Genomic DNA, 21,663 nt, shown 5'->3' with positions numbered 1-21,663 from the left:
AATAACCTACCCCTACTATATAGTAGGGAAGTTAATTATTTTTTTAAACCCGAAGCAGACATCGACGATGATCAAACAGCAGTTGTAGACCTACTACATTGTACATCATGAAGCGCTGGTCAGCTGATATTGATCATATGTATTCAGAGCATTAGTCTTCAAAACTGTTAAAATTTAAATATAAAAAGACGGAATCCACATTAGCGGTTTTGCTTCTGTTCACAATCAGTAGATGTACATATAATTGTAGACCTACATGTATCATCATACGATATTGAAGCTGCTTTATTCTATCATGAGGCTAATATGAGGTTCACTATAAGTTGGTAGATGACATATATAGATAAAATGAAACCAAACCATGAGGCTATTAAACATTTATTTGCATATGAGAGTATCATTTTTGAAAAAAACCCCAAACAAAGCATTGCATGTCTTCAATAACATTGATAAAACTAATATTTTACGTGTAATTAGTAGGGCTATTTTAACAGACGTCCGTTTTACATGTGGTGGAAAACAAACGTACGTAAAACATATGTTAAACATACGTTTAACGCATGTTTTGTTCATACGTACGTTTTACGCATGGTGGCCAAAACATACGTATTACGCATGTTTTAAATCTCGTCATTTTGAATAACAAAGAAGTCTGTATAAAATGACATTAAATTTTAATGTGACCAATATGAGATTAATCTTGTTTTAACCGACATTTAAAGTGGGGTAATACCTACCTCCCCGTATACCATACAATTATAATTATATGAGTACTGGCTTTTAATCGAAGTAATAATTAGCAAAACGTCAATCTAATGTAACCGTTCAATTATTTTAAAGCAGTAAACCCCCTTACAATATTACTTTTCAACCATACAAAAAATTACAATTTTGTCAAATAGATCATGTATACAATAGATTAATAAAGCGTGTTGTCAATCTGATTAAAATCCAGATCCTTTTTATCATTACGTTCGATAAGAGGATCTGAGAAAATCCCATTAGGGGTCATGTCCAAGTGACCTTTGTAAATGGCCAATCAAATTGCTGCTGGCAAAATTTTGACAGTGAATTTCAGGGGACGAAATAATTTGAAAATCAGTCAGAATTATTTCCGTGTAGGTAGTCATCTCGCCAAAAGAGCACAATAAAAGCTTATCGTATTTGTATGTTGGGGCGAAATGGCATTGTCAATTGACAGAGCAACGTGCAGAAATTGCATTTGATCGGAATTACACGTGGTATAAAGGTCATCCGAACATGACCCTTAATCGGATTTTCTCAGATCCTCTTTTGAACGGAGTACATGGCTACAATGGCCTTTTAATGTATTGTTTCTTCTTTTCTCTCTCTCGCTTAATTAAAGAAAAAGTGCAACTGAAAATCGGGCATAAATAACTAAAATTATCCACACACACTGTCACCTCATTATTTCATAAAAAATCAAATATTTTGTGTCTATGTTCTTTACTTAAGACCATACATCTAGTTTATTCTATGTAAACTTTCAAATTCCAATGTTTGCAATATACATTGAAATCATGAATCAACTGCAGAGGCAAATCAACTGGACAGTCTGAGAGAATCGAGGGATAGTCAGCATAAAGCAAAATAAAAAGTTTTAACAAGAGATCCCATAGGGATCTTGGCGCCCACCAAAGAATGATCTATGTCTGACAATGGAAAGATGGATCTTTTCTCTACTTTTTAAACTTTTTCAAACATATACTACACATAAAATTTGAGACAGATCGCTTCAGTACTTTCTGAGAAATAGTAACAAACTTCATCTATCAAAATCCAAGATGGCTCCTTGGTGGTCATCTTGTTGATCATCGGTCCCAAATCGCAATATGCACAACTAGAGTCTAGGGGAACCTACATATGAAATTTGAGAAAGATCCCTTCAGCACTTTCTGAGAAATAGCGATAACAAACTTTAACTATCAAAATCCAAGATGGCCGCCTGGCCAGAAAAAATTCCGACGCACTATATCCTATATGGAATGAAGTACTGATTGCGCATGCACCAAAGGCAAAATAAAAATATATATAATATTTTTGTGTTAATTAGACATACATACACACTATTGAACACCAATTATTGTTCAAATAATGAATATCATTTATGCTCTGTCGGAGGTGGAGCATCTTTAATTGCGATGCCTATGAATCCTAATTGGTTCCCAAACGGTCGACCATCTCTTCTGTACGAGAAAAATAAATCAGAGTTACAACTGGTGCATTTAGTACACGTGGCATCATCAATATTGTTAGGCTTGACGCCATTTTGTTCCAGAAGCACGCGATTGCACAGCTGCAAGTTCACATAAGCTTTATTTCCACCATCCCTCACTTCAACCGCTTCCGCTACTATATCCGTAAACTGACCACTTTGGTCAACGTCAAATTCGAAACAACACTGCCCAATAGATGGACCCATGGCTACAATGACGTCCCTTGGGTTAGATCCGAATTCTTTGGTCATTGTCCGGAGAACTTCAACACATGCCCGTTTCACGGTACCTTTCCAGCCAGAGTGAAGTGCTGCGCATGCCCGTTTGACGGGATCAGCAAAAACCAAAGTGACGCAGTCCGCACCCGGAGCGCCAATAGTTATTCCTGGTTGGTCCGTGACGATTCCATCGAATCCTTCGGCCTCCGTTTTCCCAACCACGTGGACATAATTTCCATGTACTGCTCTCGCTACAAAAAACTTTTCTGGATTGAACCCGACATGATTTGCCAGTTTCCTTCTATTTTCGCTCACCAAAATTTTAGAATCGCGTTTTGCGTGTGAAAAAACGAGATTTAATGATTTCATTCCTGGAAGATGAGAGAGCCCTCCAGTTCGGCAACTAAAGCCATGGAAGAACAAATCGGATGGTATGATTGGTGACTTAAGGGTGATGATGTCACCGAAGGTCGACAGAGAACCAAAGAAACTGGTGACGTCATTCGTGACTTGTTCTTCTGGGGGAATTTCCGCTTCCGCCTGGTCAACAGCTTTAATGGTCCATTCATAAACATTCGTTAACATGGAAGATAGAATCAAATGCCAATATCTGGAACATTTATTCGAACAAAGCATGAACAAGACGGATATGTTGTGTTTGTCCAAATATAGTTTCGCTTTGTAAAATACCGCCATCTTGTCTTCATTTTCGAATGTCATGACTCGCTCCAGGTGTTGTGCAGCCAATGCTGTTTTCACGGTGTCTGGTTGTTTCGAGGAAACGCCTGCTAATAACAGTATGATGCTGTTTTCTGTAGGAGGTGTACGTAACAAACCATCGACCATATTACTAGGTTGTTGGGGATCGTCTGCCCAAATGTCCAATATGTACGCACATCCGGTTCCGGTGGCCATTGTACTGAAAAAGAAGCACACCAATGTTCGATATGCACAATACAAAGATAAATATAACTTCATTCTACATTTCGTATTAGTTGATTGAAGAAAATCTGCCATTTTTTATTATAGATTTTCAAGACTAAGGCATATTGCTTAATTATCGGTTATAGAAAAAAAATCGTCTCCAAACACAAATAATTCCAAAGTAACATTTAAATAACCAGTAAAGTCAGCATCGTCTTTTCAAGTAAAATGGTTGCTGCAGTCTTCGGCCACATGGCACATAAAAATAATAAAAATTTTATTCAAAAAGAGCTAGATGGAGGAGAATCTAATATTTCCACAAATGAATTCAGAGAGCTACACTCCATTTGGAATCGTGGATGACATACATGAAGGATAAAATTTTATATCTCATCCTTCAATCGTCTTCTTCTTTCTTTCTTTCTTTCAAATGACACATTTTATTTAAATTTGAATCGAAACACAGGTACTAATTTTTGAAACTTTATTTCCTTGTATAACAGTCATTTAAAATAAATAGTACTTTAATATTGGTATTTTAGGTGCGAACACTTCGATTGACGTCATTGACAGTTTGCTTTTTACATATATACCTTTTACGTCATATTCAAGTATGTCACATCAAGTATAAGTAAGTGTATATCATTAACAAACAGGTGCTACAAATAATGAAGTATATTAGAAAATGTCATTATATAGACGCAGTTTATATTCTGGAGCACGACTCTATTCCATGTGGGTGCCGCGATAGCCAAATGATTTATTACCCATAAGCCCTCTACTTCTCATGTGGAGCAGTTCACAGGGATCTGAGAATTACTTATAGATTATATAATCATGGACGCACCAGAGTGTCCTAAGACCATTTTAGGCGTTATAGAGCTCTAGATAAAAAACCGATAAAAAGCATACTCTACATGGTCTTATCTCGTATATGATTTTTATCGTTTTTTATCAAGAGCTCTAAAACGTCTAAAAATGGTCTTAGGGTACTCTGGTGGGGCCATGATTATATAATCCGTAACTAATTCTCAGATCCCTGTGGAGCACTGAACAGTTGCCAAGTACTGAACGCTGGTCGGTGATTTTTTTTTACGGTTTTGGTTTTTATAAGTTTAACAGTCAGGGTCATGTAAGGACTTGCCAGCTTTGTTGGTGGAGGGAAGTTGATAAACATTGTCAGTGAATTCAAAAGTACAATTTCGGAATGACACTCTTGTTTTAATTTTAAGTAAATATATACAAAATGAATTTTAACCTTATTAATAAGGTTAAAATTCATTTTGTATATATTTACTTAAAATAAAAATTCATTTTGTATATATTTACTTAAAATAAAACAAAAGTGTTTTTACACTGTGACACTTTTCCTAATAAAATGTTGTAATTTTGAAAATTTTCTAATTTCGTTTGTAGGAAGTCCAAACCCCTAAGAAATCTATGTAAATCCTTTGCGAACTTCATTGCACAAACCCTGCATTCTTCAAGGAGCCGTTGATTGACCAACGCTTTTCTTATAATTAATATGCACGTTAGAAATTGTTTTTGACGTTTGTTGAAGAAACGACATATTTATAAAATAAAGAACAACTATTCCGGTCTAGATGGTGTTATATCGCCCTTGTACTAGTAGTCGCAAATTTAAATACATAGAAAACTAAAATTTATGAAGATAATTCTAAATAGATTGTCCTTATTAAGTATTGATATAAGTATCATATGTGAAAGTTTCTGACCAGCTGCTGATGTCGTCATTTACAATTTTTATTTTACATGACAGTATACTTTTTACGTCATATTTAAAAAAAATCACACTAGAAACAAATGTTTAATAATAACGAGTTAAAAATAAATATTCATCCTCGATACTTCATGGTACTATACTGTCGTTATTTAAATATCAGGGCAAGTAGCTCAAGGAGCATCGAGGATAATTAAGATTTGACTTAGAAAAATATCGATTATCAATCATGATTAGGCCGAGGTTTTCGGTATGATTTGTTTGGCTTAATGTCCAGGGTCGTGCCAGGGTTAGAAGGTAGATGAACGCCGTAGTAATCGGAGAAAATACACCGACCTATTTTCAGTACATGGAAACTGCCTCACATATATCGGGACATGGATCGCAACAGGAACATGTAATGTGGATTCTACATCTACATCTGCCTAATAATCGACCTAGCTACTTCATCATATTGAAGATCATGTCGATATTGTTGAAGGTGTGGCTATGAACAGGGGAAGAGAAGAAAATAATTAAATTACTGATGAAAGATGAGTTTTGAAGGAGTCAAGCGACTTTGAGATTACAAGATCTGGCGGAAGATAGTTCCAGTCTTGTTTGCGAGAATCAGTTCTACAGTAATGTATTAGGTATGCAAGTGTATAGGAGTGTTTGGTAGGGCGTAACTGTGAGGTCAAGTATTGGTCTTTTTAATAGCTACTATGTCGTTAGTGATTTTGAAAAGCATATTTAGCCGTGCGTTTTTTTTTCTTCTAACCGATAAGCTAGGCCACTCTAGGTGTTCAAGCATGTCACTAACGCTTGAGGTGTTATGGAATCTGTTAAGTGACATATCAGCAGCTCTGCGTTGGACCATTTCTAGCTTATTAATGTCTCCCTTCTGGTATGGGTCCCACACTGTACAGGCATATTCAAGTGTGGGAAGTACTAAAGATTTGTATGCTTGTTCTTTGATCTTTTTTGAGTTAATATTTAGATTTCGTATAATAAAACTAAGGCTTTTATTGACTGTGCAGGTGATGTTGCTGATGTGGGAGTCCCATTTTAAGTCGTGTTGGATTGTTACGCCCAGATATTTTGAGATTATGTTGAAGACCGGGATACCTTTAGAGATGCATCCTTGAAAGTTCAGGGGTTACTTTCACTGTCGTTATACAGTACCTTATTTTGCTATGACATATTCCAATGGTGAATATAATAATGACATATTCCAATGCATCCTCAATACTCCAGGGGTTCCGATCACTTACGATCCCTACACCCCTGGACTACATGTATCTCATAGTGAAATTGAAGGCAGCTCAGCGGAAAGCATTTGACCAATCACAGGCCAGCAAAGATTTACTTTGAAGACTACAGAGAGAGCGACGCCTAACATCAAAGCTACACAGTCAACCACAGTGTACCGTTATACGTCTCTTTTGATGTACATCAAATGACTAAATTACCTGTTCTGTTCTGTTGCCTCCAGTATTACTGTAAGATAGTCCAGGGGTGTAGAGATCGTAAGTGATCGGAACCCCTGGAGTATCGAGGATGATTCCAATGGTGAATATAAGAACAGTACTCTGTGAACGGAGTGAAAGACAGGACATTTGTTCTATACACAAGGCCATGTAAACAAATCAGATTTGGGTTGTTGGACCTGTTACGCTCTAAATATCAAATCGATGAATATAAAAACCGTTAGTGAATAAGTTGCCCAAATCCCCATGTTCCTTTTTCTACTTTCGGTTTCTATTTGTCTTACCAAAGGTATTTTTCTTACCTTACGATCAATGCTAGATTTATATTGTAACTTTGTTGAGAAAACAATCTTAAATCATTCAAAGCAAATACTAAACATTAATTAATGTAAATACCTTTCGTTTGGTTGTGTTCACCTTCCTGTTAAAATATTCGTAATAGTATTATGTATATATACATGTACGAGTACATGTACATAAACGGAAGTATTGTCCTTACGGCGAAGGGGGGAATTATGCCCCCTAGTAGATATTCCGGGCGGAACTTTAGCTCGTTTTACATTGGCAATGTCGACGTTTATGTTCTACTTCGTTACCTCATCCGTACATTAATTATTTCATTTTGAAATAAGAATGACATTCTTTTGAACACTGTTAGCCTGTTGGTATTATATATAGTGGACGTGTAATGATAAAAATATAGAAATTTCATATTTTACATGTACATGGCCTAAGGCCTTTTGTGAAACCAAGCGAGCCACCCAACCTGGAGTGCAGGTTATCAGGAGGTGCACCACCACTCAATGAATAAGATTTCAAATACTGGATTTAAGCAAGGATTTATAAGTGAGAAATACATTGTATATACGTCCTTGATTTAAGAAAGCCGTGAAAAAATATGACCGAATAAGATAGTATTTATTAAACAATCTTAAAACGAAGAAACGAAGAAGACACTGCAGCTTACATTGTATATACACAGACATAAATCAAACCAAATCCGTCAACATATATTACAATTTTGCGGGTGTGGTGTTTTACAAGGCCGCCTAACCTGTCTGTATTATTAGCTATATATAGATTTTTTGCTGATATATATATGTATTAGGGATATATACATATTAGGGATATAAATAAATAAATAAATAAATAAATAAAGCCTAAATGAAAATGAAATGAAGATGTAAATGAAACTTGTGACAAGTGGTCATCGAAAATATGTTCTACCGCTAGAGTCTATTGCTCATACAAACGGCAAATGAATAAACATGATGGCTTATAGCATGGTAATCCTATTATCTTTAAATCAAAATAAATTATTAAATGATTGATGTTCTTTTAGAATGCTGGTAAGATATCTTTGCATTAACTAATGAAATCCCACTACAATTCTTTTTGAAAATTGCATATTTGCATGCTAGTACTTACCAGTGTAATAAGTGTGAAAAATATTGACCATTTTTATCTATTTGGTTGGTACCAGTTTCATAAGAAAATACACACCAGCAGACATTCTTTGTAAAAACAACCTTCAGGTAAAAGAAATACAACACACGAAAATATTTTTATTTTCGCAAAATCAAATTACATTTGTAAACTTAGCTTACAACATTGTATTGATATATTACGAAGTTATAAATATCACCGCGTGAATGGTGAGGGATTTTCGTAACAGTTTTAATCACAGGGATCTTGGCACGAATTTCTAACCAAAAGTATATATATTTATTTATACAAGTATATATATAGATCAGTATCATAACATACGCATATATAAATACTGTTGATTAGAAATTCGTGACAGGTCCCTGAGGTTTTAATCGCGTCTAATAATAATAAGAATTCAACATGAACACATTTTGAAAGTTAGTTAATTGTAGTTTCATCTTTTCTATATACATGTACATGTATGTTAATCGCGAATCCTAAGAGTTGCGGACATCGACAAAACACACTGACATTGGAACGCGGATAGAAAGTACCACATATGTGATGTTCTGGTATATCAATTATTACATGTACAAGTGTAGTTAGACGAAACAGTCATGTCAGGTCTAAAAAATCAATATGGCCTAATCATCCCTAAAAAATCAATAGAAATTACTAGAACAACAAATTACTTAACACAGTTTTTCATCTTAACAGAGATTTATATAATAAAGGATACTATCTAAAAAGTGTCACTGTTAGATGTGGTAAAAAAAAAAATATATATATATATATATATGTGGTAGTTTGGATCCTCGAACTCACGCATTATATATATGTCCGCATCGAACCGGAAGTAGCTCTTCAGCGGTTCAGCAGCTGCAACATCGATAAGACGACGCCTATTTGTACCATGTAATGCATTCTTATCCACAGGACAGCGTACGACACACTATGGTCAAAGATACATGTACCGAGGTTTGTGAGAAAACAGTAATCAATGATAAGAACAACAATTAAAAAAGGGCTACAAATGCAAAATTTATATACAGTGTAAGCATGAACAAAATACATTAGTACGTACAATCTACATATAGTACAAATACACTGTCACGTTTAGTACAGACAGGCCCTAGTTATTTACATGTGTTACATGTATCATATATTCTACATCCCAAAATATCTACAGCTGATGATATGACAGAACAGGAACATCCATACTTTGTATATGTAGTCTTGCTCAAGTCCGTAAAATATAATCTGGATTATGCAGAACTATATACCACTAAGTAGATTTTTGAAGGGTTTGCTAATATTTCTCCCAATATTGGATCCTACAGTAAATTCAGATTCATTTCAAGTAATATATATAAATTTAAGCACAATTGGCTCAAACTCAAAATGGTTCTGGCAAATTTGGCCAGACGTACATGTGTAGAAGAACAGGGAAAAAGTACAGTACATTCCTGTCGAGTGCCCACTGACCAGAAATCGTACCCGGGTCTCCGGCATGGAAATCTACGACTCTACCGACTGAGCCAAAGAAGCATGCTCCGTTAGCTAAGTGACAGAGACTGTATTTTACACTATGTACAAACCACACCGACCCACTCCTTTTACACATGTAAATCCTTGGGGGGAAAGGGTATGAATCTTGGCTCCGACACACCCCCTCCTGTCCCTTAGGAAGATAATTAAAACCTAAATATTGTGTACTGTATATAACAATGAATATGAATTAACATACTAACAAGTATTGCCAACCTCTCAGGTGAGGAAATATGAGACGATCACCCATCTTGAAAATATTTTTATTATGCTGCAAAAGGTTAAAATTATGTAAAGGTCATGTTGGTAACAATATATATATATATTTATAGTGTCATTTTCAACACTATTTTAAAGCATATGAAAAGCCAAAACACATAATATATTTATTCTTATACAATTATTTTTTAATTATCTTAATTTTTATTTGATCAAAATTTTATACTAAAAAATTCTTAAAATAGTTTTCAAATTAAAATAAAGATTTTATTAATTGTTTATTAATTAAAATCTGGATTTATTGTACTTGTCTCTGCTTTCACTATTACTGTTGACCAATTATTTAAAATTAAAATTATCTTTACATATGAAGGTAATTTTTTTTTATTTGAATAACTTATAAAACATACTGTATAGTTACAGAAACATTTAAAAACAAACAACCCAAAGGCCAACAAACAATTAGAAATATAAACAAGCAAATATTCATGCCACTATATTGCAACAGCTTTATGTGTGTTAGGCCTTCACAACCACCTCTTTGTAGAAGTTCAAACAATCCTGTATCTACACCAAAACAACTTAGATAATCATCACCCATGCAAGCACATGTTTTTCATAGTTATCAGTTCAGCAGGTAGATTATTGTTATTCCAGTTAAGGTATTCTGTTATAAAGACAATTTGATTCTAGGAGGAAAACATGTTTACATACACAGCACAGCAGGTAGGGGGTTTTGTAATAGAGAGATTTGCTTGTACATTTCATTACATTGAGAGATTTTTACTATGAGTGATACAGGTCCTCTGGGCCTCTTTCGATCATATATATATTCTTGACTCCATTGGGGAAAGGAAACAGGGTTTGTATAAATCATGGCTTAATTAACCCCCCTGGGGTAGTAGAGGTGGGACCCAATACTAGAAAATAGAGGTATAATATAATTTCTTTAAATTGCTACTGAAGTCAAAGAGTTTTGTTTATCCAGCATTTAGGAGTACAAGTGCATATAAGAAGATGAAATTATCATAGCAAACAAAACAAAAAACAAATAGCTAATTATTTTATCCTTACCCTTTATATATTACAGATGAAGTTTTTGCCAGCCTATGATTACAAGTAATGGGAATATTACTCTTATGGGTCAAGAGTCAAGTACCTGTCAAAGTTCAACAGAAGAAATGTCACACAGAAGTCAAAGTTCAAATATTCCTGAGAAAAATTTAGATACTGATCAAAAGCCTGATGAATCAAAGTCATGTGAAAGTTTGAATTCAGAACACCTTAGCATGCATACAGGCCAAAGCCCAGATGAATCAGGGTCACTTCATCAAGAATGTCAAAGCTCAGGGAGCACAAGTCAAAGGTCACAGAATCTTAATTCATCTTCAGGTCAAAGGTCAGGATCAGAAAAACAACAAGAAGAGGGCATGTCAGATTCATCAATTTCCTTACTTGCAGAGGATCAAGTTAGTGATTCTGGGTCACTTCAAGAAGGTCAAAGTTCAGGGGACATAAGTCAAAGGTCACAGTTGCAGAATCGTAGTTCATCTTCAGGTCAAAGGTCAAGATCAGAGAGAGGAGAAGAAGAGGGTATGTCAGATTCATCAATTTCCTTACTGGCAGAGGATCAAGTGAGTGACTCCGGTTTAGGTGATTTGGAACAATCTGGCCAGACCTGCAATACAAGTAGTCTATCGACTATTACTTCTTGTGAAATGTCCAACAATGTGTCAGCTTTTGTCTCCTCTGATGAATCTACAACTTCCTCACAAACGTCAAGTTTGATAGAATCATTCAGTAGCTCCATACTGGTGAATGAAACGGTTGAATCAGTGAAATGTTTGAAAGATAGAGATATAGATATGAATGACAGAAAGCTTTTAAAATACATTGATCTTCTCCTTTGTGAATTAAAACAGTGTGCTGACAATCCTTTGAAGAAAATCCAAGTCATGGATGAGATTGTTCATGCTGAATTTGTGGTAGTTTGTGAAAGACTTTTCAAGCATCTTGTCGACACTGACATTTCCAAAATGGTGCCAGGGTGGCCATGGTTACAACAGAAGAAACTATTAACTGTGATATGGATTCTTAGTGATGGAAGCATAACTCTTTGTGAACAACTTGTATGTTCCCATTGTGCTCTCAAAATGATGGCGGATCTTCTTAAAAGACTTTCAGAGCCTTGTGACCTTGAGAAAAACAATGTCACGAGGTATCTTGTCAAAGCCATTTTGGGTATCCTCCATAATGTCAGTAGACATTTGTGTGATACAAACGTACGAGAGACTTTGAGAGAAACAGGAGTAATGACCAGTCTTAAGATCCTATCTCTGAGCAGAACTCCTATGGTTCAAGCTAAATCTCTGTTTGTGATGTCATATATCGTAGATGAATCTGAAATCGTGGTTTTGAGTGTCGATGACAACATACTGAAATTCATTGTAGAAGTCTTGAATGATGCGTTTCAATCCAAAACACACTTTTCATCAAAATTTGGGATGAACGTTGAAGAGACTCTACATGGTCTCAATAATTTAGCAATAAATGACAAAAATAAGGTGTCAATATTCAAATTTGGAGTCTTGCATATATATGTTAGCCTCATTTTGGAGTATAACAATACGGATGAAGTGTTTCAAGCTGTCAGCGGAATTTGGAGATTAGCATTTCATAAAAAGAACTGCCCCGGTATCCGCTCACACCCACAGTGCATAGAAGGTGAGTATATATTTACCGTATTCGCTGTAATTAGGGCCCCTCTCCCTAAAAGCGCCCCTCCCCTTTTCTTGAGAAGAATTGAAGTTGTATAAATGCCCCCATCTCGTGGATTTAACAATGTTTTACAAAATGCTTCTAATATCAGCATTGTACCCCATATTACATGAAATTGCTAGACTATTACAAAAGAATCATGACATAAGAATGTGTCTGAAAGGATAAAAACATATACAGAGATGAAAATGGAAAATTTGGAAAAAGGCTGAAATTTAATTTTTGGGCGGAAATTATATGGAATTACTGGTACCAGGGACCTATTTTTTGAAAGTAAAAAAGGCTGAAATCAGCCAATTGATGAACATTTTCATCCCTGCATATACATGTTTACTGTAACAGATTAATATACCATGAGCACAGAAAGATTAAAATATTTACATTATGGAAAATATGGTTTATAAAATAGAAACTCGAAGATAGTTTGTAACAGGAGAGGAGAAAATGTAGTGGCCAGACCGGGATTTGAGTCCGGGACCTTGGAACACTGGTCAGATGCTCTACTGATAGCTACGTACCTGGTCAGTCCCTTCACTGAGTGATGGTCAACCTCGTCAGTTCAAGCTACACATGTCACAACATGCATCATTGAGACAAATGTCAACACCACCATTTAAATGCAAAGATAAAAATATTTTCCAGTGGTTTTTTTTTCGCCGTTTACATCTGTATCACCTAACTTAATTGTATGAAATGAACCAGAATCCTTTTAATCTGTTTCTGTTCTTCTTACATTGTAGCACTGATATCGCTACAGGGATCCAAAGATGAGGTAATTCGACATGCGGCCAGAGGTGCATTATGGGAATTGCGTGAAGTGCCAGAACTACAGCTGAGGCCAGATCTAGGTATGAGAGCAATTATCAGATCTATTGCCTGTCCAAACATTATATATATACATACAGTAAAACATCATGGATCATTAAAATTGCATTTTTATAAGTATAGTTCATATGCACATAACATGCTTGATTTGGAATGAAGAGTTCTTCATTATATCCATGAATTCATTGTTAGTGTGTTCATTATAAAAATGTTTACCGTATTCGACCCTATAAGCGCCCATGTCCCAATAAGCGCCCCTTCCCCTTTTTGATGCCTCAATTTCAATTGCCCAAGCATAAATAAAAACCAAAACTACACAAAACAGTATAGATTTGCAGCAATAGCGTCTTATTAGCACCTTTTCATTTTTTTTCAATTTTTTAAACGCACTGGGCGCTTATTGGGTCAAATACGGTAATAAACATGAATTTTAACATTTCCAAATTGAAAAAGAGAAGTTACATATACCTGCGAAAAGTAGTTGAGGTATAAAATGTTAGTGTACACATGTATTTAAATAAGTTGTCAGATTCCTGCCTGAAGGGGTGGGTAACAAACTGCATTGACTGTTTTGCTCTCCATTTCTCCCATTTCATTGTCCGTTAATTTTTTCTTGTTCTTCATTAATCATGCAAATTTTCATGTCTTGTTCCCCATATTCCTGTTTGTTCCTGTATTAGCCAGCCTGGTGGTACAGTGCCCCCATGTGATGATCAGCTACCAATGGAACAGTCAGCCACTGGTGCTTCGTCTGAAGGATGTACTGAAGCATGCTGGGTACAAAGTGTGGATGGACGTGGAACACATGAGTATGTATATCAAAGACTCTTCACTCATTCATCCCTGAAATTACATAATGGACTGATCTAGTCTTTAACTTAGAAGAGCCTAAATGTGCTCTCAGGGGTGAATGAAACTTGGGATCCATGGGGACTTAAGAAGAAGCTTTTTGTCTTGTTCATGCGTTTTAGGGTCCTGTAATGGTGTAATTTAACATTACATTTTTATCCTAATCCTTATAATGGTAATGGGCTGACATATGAGTGGTTAAGATGTTCCGATATATTACCTCACAACTTCACCTCTGGGTCGCGAAGTAAAAACTTACATGTGGTAGTTGTAAGGTAATTATTGCAATGCAAGCCGGCGGTTTTTCTTTGGGGATCTCTGCATTTTCTCCACCTCCTTAACTTTACACACCATTACCATATAACATAAAATGTTTGTCATGTGGAAACGTTCGTAATGTTCGTGGTTGCTATATTGATTAAGAAAAAAACAACAAATTTTGTTGCCACTGTTGCCCCATTGGCTAACCCCAAATATTTTAATCCACAGAACAATTTAAAATCTTTTAACCACGAAATAAAGTTAATAAAATATCAAATGATTTTAATACCTCTTGCTTTTCTTGATAAAAAATTCATTCACAATTTGTAAAATAAACCTCCTCCTTCCTATACCATTTTATCGTTAACTTTGTAGCTGGATCAACCCTTGAAGCGATGGCCTTGGCAGTGGAAAGATCTGCTGTCGTGTTGGTGTGTATGTCGCAGAAATACAAGGACAGCCCAAGTTGTAGATCAGGTAAGTTGTGATCTGAATTATAGCATGCATAAACGGAGATGAGAGAAGATGCGACCAAACGGGGATTCAAACCCAGGCCTCCAAACAATCGTAACAAATAAAGCTGCGCTACAAATTGAGCTTTCTGGTCACCGTTTTTTGACCCCATTCCAGAGAAGATGTAGCGGCTAGACCGGGTTCAAATCTGGTCCTCCAAACCCTAGTAAGGTGCTCTACAGTTTGAGCTTCCCGGTTACAGAACCTGGTCCTCTAAACCCAATAGTGAATTAATTTTCTTTTGCATGTAATTTATTTTCGCGAATTTTGTGATTTAAGTAATTTTGCAAATGTTTTCTCTGCTGATTAATGTAAACATCACTTCTATTGATAGTATTGAATTTCCATTTTTGTTTAAATGTTTTTTGCAAACTTGTATTGAAATGGAGATTGCAAATTTTGTAGCCACGAAAGAAAGTTAGTTTATAGTAGCTTTTAAAAGTTACCTGTAGGTTAAAAAACTCCTTATGATGTGATGTTGTTTCAGTGGTCCTTGAATTTTTTGGATTGTTCAAGAATCATTTTGGAGTGGTAGGAAACATTTATCAAGAGAACACACTACTTGCTGATTTAAAAAAAAATGTCTATATAGAGAGAGAGATAGCAGAAAATATGCCTTACCCTCATTAACTTACATGTACATGTATTTTCAATGTTTTATTAATCATTTACCCCTAAAGATACATTTAGAACTGTCTTAATCAAAGATCAGACCAGTACATTATGAAATTGCAGGGGTAAGTGAGATAAAACACTCCTCCCAACAAATATTTTTGAAACAAACTTTTTGGTTTTCAGAGGCAGAGTATACTTACAAGCTGAGAAAGAGTTTTATCCCTCTGTGTGTACAAGAAAGATATGTGGCTGATGGCTGGCTGGGCATGCTCATTGGTACAAAGCTATACTTTGACATTAGTACGGAACAACTGTTTGATCAGCAGATCCCGAATCTGATGAAGGAGATTGGTGATCGTGGTCGCTTGTCAACTCAGACCCAGAATACTGATGGTAAGAAGGCATAAAGTTGATCGAGTGGTGTAGTTAAATCACTCACCTTTCACCTACCTGGGCTTGATTCTCTGTACGGATGTGAAAAGGTCAGATGTTACTTGCCCGTTCACGGGGATGGGTGGTTTTCCATGCATGTTATCAGTTTCTTTCCACTCCAAGACCTCTCGTACGCTTACATCAGGGCCATCAAAAGACATCAATAGATAGAGATAAATAAAAATTATATTACTTATTTCACTATCAATATTAAGTATAAAAGTAGTTTTTAAGGAGGCATAGATAATTATGGGGTTGTTTTCCCTTTAGTTTCGTTTATTTTATTAACTGCTAGGTTTATTTAGGATATGTGCCAGATGTAGAAGAATTAAATGGAGGATAGCCAGAAAAAACCTCAAGCAATGGTCAGTACTTTGCAACATTCTGGTATACATGTGTAGACTATATGTATTATATCTAGAGGTGGAGGGCTAGTACGTGGCAACCTTATCAAAATTAGGTCACCTTTGTTCCTTCCAGTAAATTATTTGTACAAGAAGAAGTTTTCCCTCAGCAATATATATAGTATTTCCATAACATGAGAGTCGACTGGCCTTGGTCAGAGGTTTTTAGCTCACCTGGCCCGAAGGGCTGGTGAGCTTATGTCATGGCACGGCGTCCGTCGTCCATAAGCCGTCCGTCCGTCCGTCCGTCCGTCTGTCGTCCCTCCATTAACATTTCCTTTAAATCGCTACTTGTCATACAGTTCTGCATGGAATGTAACCAAATTTGGCCATAAACATCCTTGATGGAAGGGGAACAGATTTTGTATTCATTTTGGCTCTAACCCCCCAGGGGGCGGTGGGGCCCAATAGGGGAAATAGAGGTAAATCCTTTAAATCGCTACTTGTCATGGAGTTCTGCATGGAATTATATTCAAATTTGGCCAGAAACATCCTTTGATAAAGGGGAACAGATTTTGTATACATTTTGGCTCTGCTCCCCGGGGGCAGGAGTGGCCCAATAGGGGAAAAAGAGACAAATCACAAATCCTTTAAATTGTTCCTTGTCATAGAGTTCTGCATGAAATGTAACCAAATTTGGCCAGAAACATTCATGAGGGAAGGGGAATAAGTTTGTATTTATTTGGACTCTGACCCTCCAGGGGCAGGATGGGCGGGGCTCAGTAGGAGAAATAGAGGTAAATCCTTTAAATCGCTACTCGTCATAGAGTTCTGCATGGAATATAACCAAATTTGGCCAAAAACATCCTTGGGGGAATGGGAAGAGAGTTTGTATAAATTTTGGCTCTGACACCCTGGAGCAGAAAGAATGGGGCCCAAAAGTAAAATTAGAGAAAAATCTATAAATTCCTTCAGAAAATAAACAATATCCTGTATTCAGAACATCATTGGCATTATAATAACTAGGTGAGCGATACAGACCCTCTGGGCCTCTTGTTTATCGGACTTTATTTAGACGCAATGTAATGTTTCAAAACTGTCTCATCCTGCTATTCCTCTAACATTGTTGGAGTACATATATAGGTGACCTAATTTAAATTTGATTTAACTGTTGTGGTAGAACCACTTTTGTTTACTACTAATCATGAAAGTTCAGAATTCTTGTTAAGACATAGGGTTACAATTCCCTCCCCCCCACCCCCACCCCCCTCCTTATAAATCATCATATTTCAATGGCATTTTATTGTAAAATCTGGATACCAGTTTCAATTCTGTGATATTTGAATGTCCTTCTGAGTTAACGAAAATTATGTTTATTTCAGGTGAGATTACATCACCTGGCTATGTAGCCAAACTGACCGCTGTCCAGCCATCATTATGTACTAACTGGACCACACAGGATGTAGCGGACTGGACAAAACGTCTATGTTTATCAGCAGTTCCATCAGAGTATGTATGACCTTTATCCATGCCGTCTTGTGTTTGATTAACCCATACACCCCTGAAGATGTATTTAAGTTCTTCCAGTTCAATGGCTGGAACAGTCCATTTTAGAATTTCAGGGGTGAATGAGTTATAATACAGATCCTTATCTTCACTCCATTTTTAAGATAATTTGACAAACATCTTAACAGGGATCATGTCTTACAGTAAAATTTTTATTAATCTATTTCATAAGAAATTATACTAGAAATATAAACACAATTTTAAGGTCATCTGCCCCGAAGGGTCAGGATGACCTATTGTCATCATGCACTGTCCATCGTCGTGCGCCGTGCTTAAACTTTTCATTCAAACAACTTCTTCTCAATAATCGATATTTGGCCTGTAGCTTGCTGGGATAAAGGGCTTCCATTGCAAGTTTGTTCAAATGAATGACCTTGATCTTCATTCAATGTCACAGGGGTCAAAAAGGCTAAAATATTAAAATGACTTCTTCTCAAGACCCAGAAGGCCCAGGGTACTGATATTTGGCCTGTAGCATGTTGGGATGAAGGGTACCAAGTTTGTTCAAATGAATGACCTTGACCTTCATTTAAAGTCACAGGGGTCAAATAAGCTAAAATCCTTTAAACAACTTCTTGTGAATAACTAAGAGGCCTAGTTTGTTTCAAATGACCTGATATTGGGCCCCTGACAATTTTGCTGGGATGAAGAAGCTATCAAGTTTGTTCAAATGAATGACCTTGATCTTCATTCAAGGTCACAGGGGTCAAAAGGCCCAGGGTAATTGGGCCTGTAGCATGTGGGATGAAGGGCTACCAAGTTTTTTTCAAATAATGACCTTGACCTCATTTAAAGTCTCAGGGGTCAATAGGCTAAAATCTTTAAACTTCTTGTGAATAAATAAGGGCAGAGACCTGATATTGGGCATGAATGCTGGGATGAATGAGCTATCAAGTTTGTTCAAATGAATGACCTTGATCCTTCATTCAAGGTCACAGGGGTCAAAGAGGCTAAAATCATTATCTCAGCGACTTCTTGTTTGGGCAAGAGCGGGAAATGGCTTAAGGTTCAAATTGTATAAAGCCTGCAATATGCTGTGATGAAAACAGGGCTACCAAGAAAGTTTGTTCAAATGAATGACCTTGATCTTCATTCAATGTCACAGGGGTAAAAAAACCTAGAATCTTTAAACGACTTCTTCTCAAGAACCAGATGGCCCAGGGTACTGATATTGGGCCTGTAAGCATGCTGGGATGAAGGGCTACCAAGTTTTTTTCAAATGAATGACCTTGACCTTCATTTAAAGTCTCAGGGGTCAAATAGGCTAAAATCCTTTAAACAACTTCTTGTGAATAACTAAGAGGCTTAGAGGCCCTAGCTGACCTGATTTGTTCATTGAATGCATTCAAGGTCACCTGACAATAACCAGCCCAAGGTATGATAGGGCTGTCAAGTTTGTTCAAATGAATGACCTTGATTTTCATTCAAGGTCACAGGGGTCAAAAAGGCTAGAATATTTAAACAACTTATTCTCAATAACCAGAAAGCCCAAGGTACTGATATTGGGCATGTAGCATGCTGGGATGAATGGCTATCAAGTTTGTTCAAATGAATGTCCTTGACCTTCATTCAAGGTCACAGGAGTCAAATAGGTTAAAATCCTTAAATGACCTCTTGAGAATATCTAGGAGGCCTAGAGACCTGATATTTGGCCTGTGACATGCTGGGATGAAGAGCTACCAAGTTTGTTCAAATGAATGACCTTGACTTTCATCCAAGGTCACAGGGGTCGAAATGGCTAAAATCTTAAAATGACTATTTTGTATTGTGCCAATAGTCAGAAGACCGTTAAGGCCCATGGGCCTCTTGTTAGGCCACTGACCCGAAAATTGTAAGTTATAATTTATTTGTTCGGTTATAAATTAGCACAATGCGATGGTTTAATACTAGAAATACCCTTTATAAAATTTAGCGTTGCATGTATATACATGAACTAGCGCTTCAAAGACAGCACGAAACGTTCTAAAATAAAACCACCACTAAAATAAAACTATTGCTAACATATTACATAAAAATGTTTACAGCACTTTAGTGTAAACACAGTTTGCTGTACATGTAAAACATCTAAGTGGTACTTGAAGAGGAATAACAAATACTATGTTTTAAAAAAACAATTTGCTGAAAACACTTCATTATAAACATGTTTTAATGCATCCTCGAAACCCAAGGGGTTACTATCACTGACGTTATATCCACCCTTGGACTATCTCATAGTAAAACTGAAGACACAGGAAGACACGAATAATTTCATCCTTTGATATACATCTCAAAGGAATTATATAAGTACTCTGTGGTTGACTGTGTTGCTTTAAAGTCGGCTGTCACTCTCTCTGTAATCTTCAAAGGAATTCTCTGCAGGCCTGTGATTGGTCACTTTTTTGCTCCTGAACTGCCTTCAGTTTTGCTATGAGATAGTCCAAGGGTGGATATAACGCCAGTGATCGTAACCCCTAGAGTATCAAGGATGATCTAGGGGTGGATATAACATCAGTGATTGTGTCCCCTGGATTATTGAAGATGAGTGTAGGCGTAATCTATAGTGTATTTAGTAATAGAATTTTGGCTTCAGAGGTAAAGATTGCCATTTTTTGTTTCACTGTACAGATTATTACAACTAGATGGCACTATGTTGTGGGAGATGAGAAGGATGTTGGAAACTTCACCAGATTTTCTCTATACATATATAAAGGTGTGAACTTCAAACTACATACTTCAAACTGAACTCAAGATGACTTTTCCTGACATACTCAGGCTTTCCAGGGCTCTTCGACAGAAAAATTGTTGTGAGAAATAATAATACATACCATATTCACTGTAATTATCACCCCCCCCCTATATAAGCGCCCTTCCCTCCTCTGGAGAAGGAGTTGAAGTTATGAAATGCCTCAACCCCATGGATTAACTAATGCTTTACAACAGTGTGATATGCTAATAACATTGCCATTGCATCCAGTTTCACACAGTTCGCAAATGGTATTTAAACTTAGAATCCCAGGGCTCTTTGACATTTGAAAGAAATAATGATATACACCCAATAAGCACTCAGGGCGTTTTTTGAAAAAAAAAATGAAAAGGTGTTTAAAAAGACAAAATTATTGCAAACCTATACAGTTTTGATAGTTTTAATCTTATGCCCAGGCAATTGAATTGGAGGCCTCAAAAAGGGGAGGGGCGCTTATAGGGACATGGGCGCTTATTGGCTCGAATACTGTATTTAGACTTTTGAGAGTTTTGGAAGAATGACAGCCCTATATTTGAGTTGTCCATCGGTCTTCAGAAATTGTATGAAAAACAAAACAGTATCCAATCATTCAGAACTCAAACAGTTGCTAAAATTCTACTGAGCAATTGGTTTAATTGTCATTGGACATATTTGCAAGAAGTGTGTTTTGTATATGCAAGGTTAAAAGTGTCTTTGGTAACCTAGGTGATTTATACTTTAACATTGAAATTAGCATTAGTGTATATATCGCAAGGGTTACTGAGAATTACAGGGACCTGGCATGAATTTTTAACCAAAAGTATATATATATCTATAATATACTGTTGGTTAGAAATTTGTGTCAGGTCCCTGTGCAGAGAATGGCTTAAAAGACTTTTTAAGGTTAGAAGGAAATTCTGCTTTCAATTGCTTATGCCAGGTATAGACTGAAATTAGGATGACTGTTGATGTCTGTAGAGTGAATTGTTCACAGT

General features: G+C 36.3%; 2 protein-coding genes across 2 annotated transcripts; one reads left to right on the top strand and one right to left on the bottom strand.

The window, feature by feature from the left end:
• Positions 1-365: 365 nt before the first annotated feature.
• LOC138333737 (purine nucleoside phosphorylase LACC1-like) lies at positions 366-7,086 on the bottom strand. The gene is made up of 2 exons (XM_069282303.1): positions 6,986-7,086; positions 366-3,374 (listed from the first exon to the last, which is right to left on the bottom strand). Exon 2 carries the CDS (start codon positions 3,368-3,370, stop codon positions 2,123-2,125), a length of 1,248 nt encoding a protein of 415 aa, XP_069138404.1. The 5' UTR covers positions 3,371-3,374; positions 6,986-7,086; the 3' UTR covers positions 366-2,122.
• A 1,709-nt stretch (positions 7,087-8,795) lies between these two features.
• On the top strand, positions 8,796-20,662 carry LOC138332670 (uncharacterized). Its single transcript, XM_069280664.1, has 8 exons — positions 8,796-8,995; positions 10,875-12,508; positions 13,303-13,410; positions 14,068-14,196; positions 14,873-14,974; positions 15,809-16,018; positions 17,784-17,910; positions 20,572-20,662. The coding sequence occupies exons 2-8, from the start codon at positions 10,894-10,896 to the stop codon at positions 20,660-20,662; spliced, it is 2,382 nt and encodes a 793-aa protein (XP_069136765.1). The 5' UTR covers positions 8,796-8,995; positions 10,875-10,893.
• The last annotated feature ends 1,001 nt before the right edge of the window (positions 20,663-21,663 follow it).

Source organism: Argopecten irradians, chromosome 10 (genome assembly GCF_041381155.1).
Source record: "Argopecten irradians isolate NY chromosome 10, Ai_NY, whole genome shotgun sequence".
Taxonomy (NCBI): domain Eukaryota; kingdom Metazoa; phylum Mollusca; class Bivalvia; order Pectinida; family Pectinidae; genus Argopecten; species Argopecten irradians.
This window is presented reverse-complemented; position numbering and strand designations above follow the sequence as displayed.